We start from the raw sequence: 12,910 nt of genomic DNA on the forward strand, positions 1-12,910 counted from the left end.
ACATTTTATAATTCACTATACATAAAATATATATTAAACAATTCTCTTTAATCTTAAATAAAAAAAATGTTTTTTAACTAAGAGATGATCTTAAAACTTGTATCGTCTTTTTTTAAATGTTAATAATGTAGTTATAATCAACCATAATATCATTTATCATCATTATAGAATAAGACACAACATTTTATTTGAAACAGGTGTTGTTCAGGTGCTACTATAGCAATGTAATGTTTCCTAGGAAACCAGGATTCATTTCTTTACATTTTGTAAAGAGAAATGGGATTTGGTGAACTTCAGTTTATTTTTCGAATATACGTTTACTATATTTAAAAAGTTTGCCAAACAAAAAGTCAGTTTACACAATATAACAGACAAGAACAAAATATCATGTTGTTTTGTACAGAGAGCAATATTAACATTCTTCTTTAAAATTGGAAGAAATTTAAAGTAAGAATTTCAACAAATACCTTTTTCTAATACAGTAGATAAATATATAGATACTAAAGTGTGTTATATTTTTATATATAGTTGGGTAATAGATAGTTTGCAAAGTAACAATGCGTTCATCAGCAACAAATAGGAAATCAGTCTCCAAAACTAGTGAACTTCATAAAGAGCTACCAAGAGTTAGTATTTCATAGTTTTTATATAATACAAAATTCTAATACCAATAGTTTCACGTTTAATAACAAAATAAAAACTGATTTATTGTATGTATTTAGTACACAAGCTTAATGAAGAGTCGTTATGAGCTAGGTGGTGGTGATACGGATTGGATGCGTGCAAGAATGTATCTCAAACCAGAAGATCAATTGCAGTTAACAGAAGAAGTATGTTTACAGTAATATATCAAGTAGTTATTTGTGCCACACTTTCATATCATACAATTTTAGGAATTGCAAGAAGAGTTTGCAAGAATTCTGACGATACATAATCCAAGAGTTCCAGATTCTTTAGTTGAATGGTCATGGAAGTTAAAAGAATTCATAAAATTACCTCCTCCACCACACTTAGTAACTCTTTTAAGTGTACCAGGAATAATATTGCATAAAGATTCAGATGAAGCAAAAATACAATTAGCAGGTGGACTTATTGGTATGATTCCATAAACCATAACAATCATTTCTCAAATTTATAATCAGTTTAATACTTCACTAATGATTACAATTTTTTTGTATTATAGTAAGTCAACATGATATATCTGGGTTATATGAAGATGAAGAAGAAGATGAAGAAGATGAAGAAGAAGGGGAAGAAATGGAAGCTATGGAAGAGATAGATGGTGAGATGGATAACAACAGTGACAACAGAACCCATCACTATTTTAATACATATTCTTTAGAAAATATTTTATAATCGTAGACGAGTTAACAAAAGAAAAGGAAATTGAAAAAGATGAGCACAAAGAACCTGAACCTGACATTGAACCAGATGAGGAAGAGGCAGAACCAGTAAAACCAAAGAAGATACCAAATCAATTCAATTTTTGTGAAAGAGCTGCATTGACTTATACTAATCCCATGCGCGTAAGTTTATAAAAGTATAAATTTAATAAAATTGTATAATTGATTTTATGTTAATTTTATAGGAAATGAGTACACAAACTGTACCTCCACCAACAGCATTATTTAATACTCACGTTTTTCAATGGACGATCTTTGACGAATATCAGGCATGTATTTTTATTTTTAATTAAATAGACAAAAGTATATATATGAATTATATATTTATGCCTTAGCAAGATTTTGCTGAAAAAGAACGCGAAAGAGACAAAGAAAGAAGAATTCCACTTTTGCAACCAAAAAAGGAGGACCCAAAACAAACGGCTCAAACAGAATCCATGGCATTAACATCGAGAATGTTACAAGCTGCAAAAACTTTAGAACGAATGGTAAACCAAAATATTTTCGATGATATAGCTCAAGGTCAATATTTTTCTTCTGTATCATAAATTACATTTCGTTAATGAAATATACATGTAAACATTTCTAGATTACAGATATTGGGACGATCCAAGCGACGAATTTAAAGACGAAGAAGGTTCATTATTGCCTTTATGGAAATTTAGTTATGAAAAAACTAAGAAGCATGATGTTACCGATTTATGTTTTAATAGCCGATATTATGACTTGTTCGCAGTATCTTATGGAACAAGTTAGTAAAAAGTGTTAAATTTTTGGTATGCTATAATTACATATATGTATGATGTTTCAGTGTCATTTAATACCTCAATAACAAATGGATCAGTATGCTTGTTTAGCTTAAAAAATCCATCATATCCAGAATGGATCTGTCCAATAGAATCACCAGTAATGTGTTTATCTTTCAGTGACCAGCATCCTCATCTTCTAGTTATTGGTAAGAAATTAAAGGGGCGTGATACAATTCTTATAACAATAAAATTAATTTCCTTTCATTTGATTAAGGTACTATGGATGGTGCTGTAGCTGTATACAATATCATGTTACCACCAACAGCTCCACAATATAAGAGTAACGATGTTGTTCAAAAACACGGAGGTATAATATGGGAGGTTCGTTAAATACTAGTAAAATTGTGTAAGATTAGCTATTTTTTACCAATTCAATCAATAATGCAACATTTATCGTGCGTAATACTTAAGGTATGCTGGGCACCAGATACAGAGGAAGGTAATTTGGCATTCTACAGTGTTAGCATTGATGGAAAAATAAATTACTGGATATTAAATCAAAACGACCTTGGCTTGACAACAGTTATGACACTGTTTCTAGATCGACCTCCAATAGCTGGGCCAGATGGCACTATGATTACACTTAAAGGTAATAATATTGACTAACATTCCTTTTACACCATTTAACATTGATAAATTATATTAATATTTTGTCAGGTTGTGGAACATGTCTTGCATTTTACCCTGCAGATCAAAATGTATTCCTAGTAGGAACGGAAGAAGGCACAATTTATAAATGCAATACAGCATATAGTAGTGTTTATATGAAAACTTATAATGAAGCACACAATATGCCAGTATATCGAATAGTATTCAATAAATATAATTCTAGCATATTTGCAAGTTGTTCAGGTGACTGGAGGATTAAGATATGGGAAGATAATAGAATGTAAGTTTCTAAATTACACATGTATTTTGTAATCTTCATTAAATGTTTAATCGTTTATAGGGAGCCTTTGTTTATGTTTGATCTTGGTGTCCCAATTGGAGATGTCCAGTGGGCACCATACAGTTCAACAGTTTTGGCTTGTGTTTCAAATGATGGAAAAGTTACAGTGTTTGATCTAAATGTAAATAAATACAAGCCAATATGTAGTCAACCTGTTGTTAGTAGAAAAAAGAACAAGCTAACTCGACTAGCATTTAACAATGAATTACCATTCATTATTGTTGGTGATGATAAGTAAGTATGTTTTACATACGAAGTATACCTTTAAACTTTATTGCTTTTAACTTAATAAAACAATTGATAATTTAAACTTCAGTATCTATGTTTCGGTAAATCTTTGTTAATTTCTTGATAATAGGGGCACAGTTAATACATTAAAACTGTCACCAAATCTTAGAATAAAAGTAAAACCAACAAAGAGGCAACTTCATCTAACACACAGAGAATTAGAAATTATGAAACTAGAAAAATTATTAAGTTTTGTACGAGAACCTCCTGTTTTAGTGCCACCAGAAGATACAAGGACAGTCAGATAATTAAATAAAATATAAAAATTGTATGTATCTATACATTTTGTTTTTTATAATATACTCTATTCATACGTAAAAAATGATATACTCAGATTATTTACTTGAAAAGATTGTTCTTTAACAAAAATATACAATATTTTCTTTTTGTAAACATCAACATTTTATTAACATTTGCTATAACAGAAAATACATATTAATATCTATATCTTTATAAACAAATTGGCACTAAATTTAGAATACATTAAAAATATTCCTATAATTTACAAATTTGAAGTTAGTATCTAGACTTGCTACAACATGTGTGTCCTAGACTAGAAGCAATTCGTAACGATTATGAAACTACTTTAATATACCGCTTCGTAAATAGAATTATTTATATTAATGTTCTTGCAATTCCATGCATATAACAGTACTGACATAGCTGTATAATAAAACACTACTTTCAAATGTCTTTAGGGAATAATTTACTGATTTCAGAAATGGCTAACATGAATAATATACGAATAGTTAAATCTTTCACATATATTTAAAAAAAGATGATAATATATATATTAATAATAAATATATAATATAAATATGAAATATATATTTAATAATAAAAATTCATTATAGAAATATGTTAAAGATGAAACTGTACTGTATTACAAATAAATGATTTTTGTATATGCAGAAAAGTCTTGATTAAGTGACATAAATATTTTATATAAACTTAATATAAAATATTATCATCATGCAAATTTTATTTTCTGATATCTCGAATATAGTCAGCACTGATTATCACAGTGTCTGTTACCTCTTTTCAAAATATTCAGAACTAACATTACACAGTAATTTAAATTACAAATACACAAATATTATTTATACCTTATACAAAATCGACTATAATCCAATTGTAAATATAAAATTGTTTGATATTCAATTTAGATATGTTTAAATTAAATACTTTTTAAAAGAAAAGCATTTGTATAACGGAATAATATATCACAGTTATATTAATCATCAAGAGGTATAATTTATATATATAAATATTAAAAGTATGATGTATAATAAAATAAATAAAATAAAAAATGATCTTGTACATCAGTACTTACTGATACTGATCAGTATCATGTAAAACAATATTAATTAAATATAGAAAATAATTTATACAACTGGTTTAATTAAATAACATATAAAAATATAAAAAATAAAAAAAAAATTATAATGTAAATAATTTTTATATCTTTGGCACATCAATTCGTTTTATAAAGTAAAATTAACGTGAATAACTTTTTTATATTATAATTAGTAATACCAAAAGACCCATCTGCAAAAAATTGTAAATAGAATACTATATTTCAAAATATATTTTTCTTGAAACTTGGAAAATAACAAGTTCCAATGTTATGTTTCAAATAATATAAGTTTTTTTAGGAACTTCAGACAATATCTGACAATTTATTATTAATAAAATTGAAGATAAATTAATCTTTATGTCAAGAAAAAATATGTATTTAAATAAAAAATTTAAGTTAACACCTACATAGTTATTAAAAATCTGGGAAAATATATAACATCTACATAGAACCGCTTCCTTTTATTCTTATACTCGAAACCTAGTCAAAATTAATAATAATTCTTACTTTATGATACAATTGCATCAACTTTTATAAAATATCGGAAAATAATATTTTTCATTTGAAAACACTATAATGCAGTCCTAATTTAATTTCTTAGTAGAAGATATTAATTCGGATATTTAAAGTGGTAAGAAAAAATTGTAAAATCTTATTATACTTGTAGATACCTGCTTATATAATTTCAATTGCATATTAATAAAGAATCGTTCTGTATTTCTAGTTGCGTATATCATTTACTATAAGATTAAATTTCAATAAATATAAAACCTAGAAAGAAATTTTTCCTGGGATATCTGGATTTTCTATCACACCTTTAAAATACTTCAATTCTAAAAAATCCCTAATATTGTTTGGACATGGCACTTGTCTACCGGCGAATTCAATACTCGACATTGGATGAAGAAATTGTTCTGGGAAATCTTTATGATTTAAAAACCATGTGTCTTTAACCATAGAACCGTTTCTCGCATAAAATGGAAGTATGTTTACATTTAAATGATTTATCTTTGAATACTGTACTTGAAAAAATTCTCCCTCTGTTGCCTTTACCCAGACAAAACCATGATTATCCTCAATGGGCTTATTCATGGCTTTAATTATCCATGGTGATCGTTCAAGATCATCGCGATTTACTCCTATTTGTACTTCATGATCCCATGGTAAAATATCACCGTTTCTCATAGCACCAAGTAAAGATTCTCCTTCTAACCAAAATCTGATACCAACTTCTTCTAATTTATCAAACACATGATGAGCAACTTTTCTTAATCCTGAGAGGCAACAAGGTGGTGTATATCGTTTTTGATAAATATATGATGGAACACCATTTACAACTGATCCAAAACACCTACTACTTTCCCTTGAACAACCATACCATTCTATGGAATTAGAATCTCGTATGACCTTTTTAATTCCCAAACTCTCAAACATTAGTCTCTCGCGATATAGATGCAGTTGTTGTACTTTCCACTGAGATTGTTGATTTCTATATAGTGATCTTCCTTCATTGAATTGATAATTTGTTAGGATGTGAATCTATTAACATATAATACATCACCTAATAAATTGAATCACTGAAGATTTAAAAATATGTATCATTATACATAATATAAAGATAAAATAAATGAAGATACTATTTAACTATCATTTGATCTGAAATTTTAAACTAAATAAAATCCTATAAATACAAATGAATAAAGATCACAGTTTTTTGAAAAAAGAACTCATTTTTCAACTTTCAACAAAAATGGAAAGAAACATATTATAAATTTAAAAGTACAGTCAGACACAAATTACAAACCTTTGCACCTATTGCTGTTGTTTGAATGTATAATGCATCCGTGAAAGGTAAGAGGAAAGGATCAGTCAATTTCCTTAATAACTTTGTTTCAAGCATTGTAGCATGCTTTCCATTCACACCATCACACTTGGTGCCCTTAATTTGTGTAAACTTGAGACTCCATTCTCTTACTTTTAAATCTATACCAACACAACTCAAACTTACTCCTCCAACTGGTACAATTACTATCCCTAACTTTGCTACATGTGACATAATCTCCTATAAGAAATTAATTTTCCATCAATATTTATTCAGATAACTTTATATCCTAATAGAATAAAACTTTCAAAATAGTTCTAAAGCCCACTAACAATCTTTACACCATGAAAAACATATGAAGTTTCTTACTTGCATGATTTCTTTGGTGGAGAGTCGACTTGCATCAGGTAAAAATAAAACATACTTAGTACGCACATAGAAAAGTGGATTTCTCTCGTCATTTGATGTGTTAAACTCTGGTTGCAGGTTTATTAGTTTAACATTTTGCATACTGTCATTGGCGAAATCCAGTCCCAAAGGAGGATACGGTAATTCATTACATATTATTAAAATTGGTATAGTAGGAAAGAATTCTAATACAGACTCTACAGTGGAAGTCACATCGTTCTCAAAGGTTTCAAACTGTCGTATAACCACAGTTACCAATCGAGCTAATCGACGATGAAATTTTTGCGGAGGATCAGGTGTTACCATGCTCGGTGTCAACAACCGCAATGTGTTTTGTGTTGTAAATAACCTCCATATTCTGTACCATACTATGATATTACCTAATAGTGCAAGCACTAACAACGTTTTTACAAATTTAAAGCGCATAATTAACGCGTATTCTGCACTATCATCGTACGTCAAATTTTATTTCACTTAATTTCCTTGTCATAGCACCTCTAAATAACGTTCGAATATTTGACAGGCTACGATATTTCATACCTCTCATACATGCTTCCACATGCTTAAATGCATTTTCAACTGACGTTATCAATCCATTATACCCCGTTCACAATGCAAAGGTTAGGCTATGTAAAAATCTATGTAACAACACATCAAAATATAAGGGGAGAATTTTTGTGCTATTCCTACTAAGTATTGGGAAAACAATTTCTAACAGATCGTATGGTCTAAAAGAATTAATTTGCTAAAAGAATTATAACGCGTGTTAGTAACTTTCCCGCCACTCAGCTCTAGTTTACAATCTAGCGACATTATGACCGCAAATATTGAGAACACTGCCTCGTTGTTGTTTTTATGTAAACGTCAAAGTCTACATTTGCGGCGTTCTGCTAAAGTTGGCCGGAAGGGATAATTTAGTCGGTGGTTGTTCCATAATAATAAAAAATAGGAAAAAGTCTGAACTCTCGACAAGCCATGCCTCTTCAACGTTACACTCACGCGGTTTTATGCAGAATTCCTCTTTCGCTTCGTACGAGAGGCGAGGTCACATTAGACGAAGCAAGAACGCAACACTTGGCGTTGGCTCAACTTTTACGAGAACTGGACATCGATGTTGTCGAAATGCCGCCGGACGAAAATTCGCCACTTTGCGTTTTTGTAGAAGACATCGCGGTTGTTTGCAATGGCATCGCGCTTATAGCTCGACCTAATGAGCCATCGCGCCTAAAAGAGGTACACTTTCTACACTTTGCATTCGTTGACATATTTTCTCGTTGTAAATCAACAATTAGAGGGAATAATTTTTATAAAGCATTCTGTTACTAACAACGTGTTTACTAGTAGCATAATCATAAGCATTCGGCTCTGTTGTTATTGAATAGTGAATCATTAAATTGATCTAATTTTTTGCTATTTTCAATTTACATTTATGTAACTTTCTTGTATTTGTATAAAGAAAACTATTAGCAAATTAGGCTTTGTTAGGGAGTATCATTGTACGTCAGATTGAGCAATGTTCCCATTGAATGAGTGACTGAAAAGGTGATGATCTAATTTCAGATTGAGACAATTAGAGCTGTTCTAAAGAAGGAATTGGAGATTCCACTTATAGAAATTGCAGATAAAAATGCCCGTCTGGATGGAGGAGATGTTTTATTTACTGGTAAATAATCCCCAAGATTTGATTCACAGTTTGTTAATTTATTATTCAAAATAGTAAAACAATTGTTTTCCTGATTTTGTTGTTGTAGGTCGTGAATTTTTTGTTGGACTCTCTCATTACACAAATGAAGCAGGTGCAAGAGCAGTTGCAGCAGCATTTCCAGAATACCCCTGTGTACCAATCAAGGTTGGTTGATATTTTAAATAATGCATTTGAAATTCAATGTACCTGGTATAATTCTCTGCTTTCTCAAGATGTATCATGAAATGATTTCCTTATTGCCCTACTTATTGAAACTAATTTCTACTTTTTTATTGTTTTTATGATATAAATAAATTAGTCACATGTTTGTAGCCAATGTACATTTAATTAATTTTAAAACATTTTTGACTTACAATAATAAATAGAACCAATTTTTTGTAAAAGTCAAAGAAGTTTTAAAATTGAATAAATTCTCATTAGCTATGAGCATGAGCTTGACTTATCTCTTTATGTTGTTTTGTTGCCACATGTATTTTAGTGATATAAAACAAATGCATGAACTACTCAATAAAGTACTAATTTTATATTCCTTGCATATCACATTTTTTTCTTCAAAATTTGTCAGAACTTTTTGTTGCATACTATGATCTGTGTCCACGATAACTACATGTATTATCATGAACTTAAAATGTGTATGTGTACTGTGATTGTTTGCTGTAGAAAAATATTTTCCTCTTATATGTTCTTCATATTTATATAGTATAATGTCTATTATTATAAAAACATAGATTAACAAGTTGAATGTGATCATATAGTATTATATGTATACGAACTAGGATGCTATGAATGTAAATCTTATTTGAAAATATAAAAACTGAGCTAATCATGCTTTAACATTTGTAGTGTTCTTTTAGTTCTTATGCAAAATCTCATGAATCAAATTTATTTGTGTTACTGTGTACGATAGGGCAATTATTTTAAAAGCTAAGTATCTCTGTCACTCTTAGAGATATGAATATATTGCTAAAAATGACAATAATAATTAAGCTAATTAAAATTATTGTTTTCTCTGTATAATAGTAATACGAATGAAACTGATACTCTTATCATGACCCACCCATTTTATATGGTTACATTATGTCTCTTCTAGCTATCTATAAATTTCTTACATGTTTTGTTCTTTAATATTAATACGACTCGTTTACAGCACATTCTGTATGGATTGAATATGTAAATTCGAAATTACATATTCAATTTGCATATATGTATATACACTGGGTTCAAAGAATGACTGATAAAAAGAAAATCATGTTGAGGTCGTATAACTTACCATTTTGATGTTCATTTAAGGTGGGTGATGGTGGCGAAGAGGTGATAGTGGAGAGTCTTACCTCAGCCCCTCTTCAGGTTTGGGTGTATTAGACTGACTCTCTTTTGCATATCCCATTGAGAAAAACTCACAATTTAGAAACACAAATCCGCACGAATTTAACAAGTTTATTCGGAAATAGATGTTTTTTTATCGCAGAATTCAACAAAATGCTTTTGTGCAAAAGAATTTATGGCTTGGTGCAACTTTGCACACGGAACACACACACACGTACACATATACGTCTACGCGAAAACACATTTTTCTTCACTTTCGCACGTTTATTATAATTTATCTTTATTTGCATAAGTATATCATGTAGTATTTTACACAGTGCAACTTCCATCGATTGTTAATTTCACGTTTTAATACGTTATTACTCACTTTCAAAGATCGATCAAGATGACATTGTCCTTCGCTTTGAACACGTACAACGAACACAAATCAAAATAAGTTCAAAATATTGCACATAAATTAACTTTGATTAAATATTTTTCCCACTACAATGCCATAAAAAGCTGGACGCTATTTTTTATTAATTAGCCTGCACATTGTATCTAAATATTCCAAAAAATTAACTCACGATAAAAATTACATTGAAATCGGCGTAATTCTAAACTCTGATATTAAAAAAAAATGAAAATTATGTTTTAAGTGTATCATTGGAACTAAAATTATAGTCTTTTGATAAAAATTAAATAAAGTAGTGGAAATACTAGGATAATATATATATATATATATTAATAAAAAGAGTTAATTTATGCATTTGATACTACAATTCGAATTTAAAATTTAAGACTTTCGCGCGTATTGTTTTGCGTTGTAGTTGCGATGACTTCCGGATGGTAACGAACTGTAAGAAGACGCGGGAACCATTTAGAAGCCATGAAGATTTCAACCCTTGAATAGTTTGTGATTACAAAAGTTTTTTCTTGTTTAATTGTTGCTTATAGGTCGCGGAATCTAAACGCCTCAAAGCTTTAGTTACAATGGCTGGTCCTGACATTATTTGTGTGGGTGCTGGAAAAGAATCTCAAGAAGTTTTGAAGGTACTTTTGTCAAACCTAATTACATGTTACATCTTGCATTTATATCATTTCGAATTTATATTTTAATTTTATTTGTGTTATTTGTCTTGCAGAGAATTGAAAGGGAGGCGACGTACGGTTATCAAACGTTAACTGTGCCTGAAGACGCTGCTGTTAACGTACTTTACGTCAACGGTACGTTGATTCATCGATCTGAAGATGAAATTCCACAGTCGAGTAAAGTTTTTGCAGAAAAAATCGGGTTTCCAACCAGATCGTTACACATGTCCGAATTAGCAAAGGTTAGTTCTGGTTTAACTTCTTGTTGCTTATTGGTACGTAGACCCAGACACATTCGCAGTATTTAAACCAAAAATGACATACCTAGCAAAAATGTTAAATTGCTAGCGTTGATTATTGGTACGAATCGCAAAACAAAAAGTTTGAATATTTCTAATAGAAATATATTAACAAAATGCTGTGCAAAAAAAAAACTATAATACATATATGACGTAGCATTTACGTCGCTCTAAACCTTTAACGACTACTTTAACAAACAGAAAAGATTATTTTATAATTATTTTATAAAAAGATTATCTTAATATAGAAGAGATTTTATAATTAAAAAAGATTAATATATTTGATTTCAACGTATTTACAGAAGAGATAATATATTGAAACTTTAATAATTTACCTAATTTGTAGACTTATATAATTCAAAGTCATGGTTTATATCTTGTCATTCATGGAAAAAACAATTTTCTAACATTCCGCAATTTAATTTTGACATAATAATTCAGCTTTCACGTAAAATTCATTTAGTATCAAAATATGGGAGTGATTAATACTGCACAAAATTTCTTCTTTACAAGAATGTATAATATTGAAAAATCGATTCATAAAATATATAAGTAAATCAAAACGAATTCTTAAGGTAGCACAAAAAGGAAAAAAAATCACAAAATTGATAAAGTACAATAACGATATACAGTTAATGTCTTCTACTTTTGATATGTTACGTTATATAATTAAAAAACAACAATTAAAAATTAATAATCAATATTCTGATATCTTTGAATGCATTTGCCACTAGTCTATAAAAAGTGTTCACCTAAATATTCAAATAGAGCTCTTCTATAATTCAATAATATACTATAAAGTTAATAATATATAAAAGCACTGATAGTTAAGAGTTAATGTGCTGATTCACATTAAAGAAAGTTACACAATTAAGAGTCTACTAAACAGAAAAGACAAGATTTCTATGTAATAAACTTGATATTATATATATATATATATATATATATATAAATGTATATATATATTACAGCAAGCTTAAAGTGTTTTGGCAAATTTACAATGTCTATAGAATATTAATACAATTTACAATATCATGATGCAGTGGTTTGTTGATATTTTTTAAAGTCATGACAATATTTAAGTAATTTTATTACATTTTTATACATTTTAATATGCACGATTTCGTGTTAATTTAAATGTTTCTTTCGTTTTCATAAGTTTTCTACTCATTTTTTTAATATAAAAGTATGGTAAGAACACAGCTGTACGATCATGTTCACGATGTGTAACATTAGATTTAGCCGTCATTCCGTGTAATTTCATTGCAATTTCTCCGAAATGTATAAGGCTACAAAGTTGTAAACAAAATAAAAGATATCCACTAGACCTTTTAGTCTAGTTTTTCACCACATGACTCTCCCTACCCGTATAAATGGAAGAACGCGCGTGCGTGTGTGTAGAAATATTCAATGTTAGCTTAATTATTAAAATAATTGATTTATTTAAAAACGTTCTCACAAAACACCCACAAT

General features: G+C 29.1%; 3 protein-coding genes across 4 annotated transcripts; 2 read left to right on the plus strand and 1 right to left on the minus strand.

Annotated features, from left to right (window-relative positions):
* Positions 1-191: 191 nt before the first annotated feature.
* LOC128888543 (dynein intermediate chain 2, ciliary) lies at positions 192-3,698 on the plus strand. Its single transcript, XM_054145500.1, has 16 exons — positions 192-447; positions 529-626; positions 723-830; positions 894-1,095; positions 1,184-1,282; positions 1,363-1,526; positions 1,589-1,676; positions 1,743-1,925; positions 1,993-2,154; positions 2,215-2,358; positions 2,427-2,533; positions 2,624-2,651; positions 2,754-2,801; positions 2,870-3,101; positions 3,162-3,395; positions 3,520-3,698. The coding sequence occupies exons 2-16, from the start codon at positions 558-560 to the stop codon at positions 3,695-3,697; spliced, it is 2,046 nt and encodes a 681-aa protein (XP_054001475.1). The 5' UTR covers positions 192-447; positions 529-557; the 3' UTR covers position 3,698.
* A 129-nt stretch (positions 3,699-3,827) lies between these two features.
* Positions 3,828-7,812, minus strand: LOC128888579 (ribitol 5-phosphate transferase FKRP). The gene is made up of 3 exons (XM_054145570.1): positions 6,998-7,812; positions 6,611-6,868; positions 3,828-6,345 (listed from the first exon to the last, which is right to left on the minus strand). The coding sequence occupies exons 1-3, from the start codon at positions 7,460-7,462 to the stop codon at positions 5,578-5,580; spliced, it is 1,491 nt and encodes a 496-aa protein (XP_054001545.1). The 5' UTR covers positions 7,463-7,812; the 3' UTR covers positions 3,828-5,577.
* A 68-nt stretch (positions 7,813-7,880) lies between these two features.
* LOC128888614 (N(G),N(G)-dimethylarginine dimethylaminohydrolase 1) lies at positions 7,881-12,764 on the plus strand. 2 transcript variants are annotated; one of them, XM_054145651.1, is made up of 6 exons: positions 7,881-8,269; positions 8,597-8,699; positions 8,788-8,885; positions 10,032-10,088; positions 11,004-11,099; positions 11,192-12,764. In XM_054145651.1, the coding sequence occupies exons 1-6, from the start codon at positions 8,012-8,014 to the stop codon at positions 11,444-11,446; spliced, it is 867 nt and encodes a 288-aa protein (XP_054001626.1). In that variant the 5' UTR covers positions 7,881-8,011; the 3' UTR covers positions 11,447-12,764. The 2 variants fall into 2 exon arrangements, with proteins under 2 accessions (XP_054001626.1, XP_054001627.1); XM_054145652.1 differs by lacking the exon at positions 10,032-10,088.
* The last annotated feature ends 146 nt before the right edge of the window (positions 12,765-12,910 follow it).

Source organism: Hylaeus anthracinus, unplaced genomic scaffold (assembly GCF_026225885.1).
Source record: "Hylaeus anthracinus isolate JK02 unplaced genomic scaffold, UHH_iyHylAnth1.0_haploid 11994, whole genome shotgun sequence".
NCBI classification, from domain to species: domain Eukaryota; kingdom Metazoa; phylum Arthropoda; class Insecta; order Hymenoptera; family Colletidae; genus Hylaeus; species Hylaeus anthracinus.

Coding starts and splice junctions, on each gene's coding strand:
- LOC128888543 (XM_054145500.1), top strand. CDS start 558: ATGCGTTCATCAGCAACAAATAGGAAATCAGTCTCCAAAACTAGTGAA. Junction 831..893: donor AATTGCAGTTAACAGAAGAA/GTATGTTTACAG, acceptor ATACAATTTTAG/GAATTGCAAGAAGAGTTTGC. Junction 2,802..2,869: donor CACTATGATTACACTTAAAG/GTAATAATATTG, acceptor ATATTTTGTCAG/GTTGTGGAACATGTCTTGCA.
- LOC128888614 (XM_054145651.1), top strand. CDS start 8,012: ATGCCTCTTCAACGTTACACTCACGCGGTTTTATGCAGAATTCCTCTT. Junction 8,700..8,787: donor AGGAGATGTTTTATTTACTG/GTAAATAATCCC, acceptor TTGTTGTTGTAG/GTCGTGAATTTTTTGTTGGA. Junction 11,100..11,191: donor AATCTCAAGAAGTTTTGAAG/GTACTTTTGTCA, acceptor TTTGTCTTGCAG/AGAATTGAAAGGGAGGCGAC.
- LOC128888579 (XM_054145570.1), bottom strand. CDS start 7,462: ATGCGCTTTAAATTTGTAAAAACGTTGTTAGTGCTTGCACTATTAGGT. Junction 6,869..6,997: donor CCACCAAAGAAATCATGCAA/GTAAGAAACTTC, acceptor AATTTCTTATAG/GAGATTATGTCACATGTAGC. Junction 6,346..6,610: donor CAACAGCAATAGGTGCAAAG/GTTTGTAATTTG, acceptor ATATGTTAATAG/ATTCACATCCTAACAAATTA.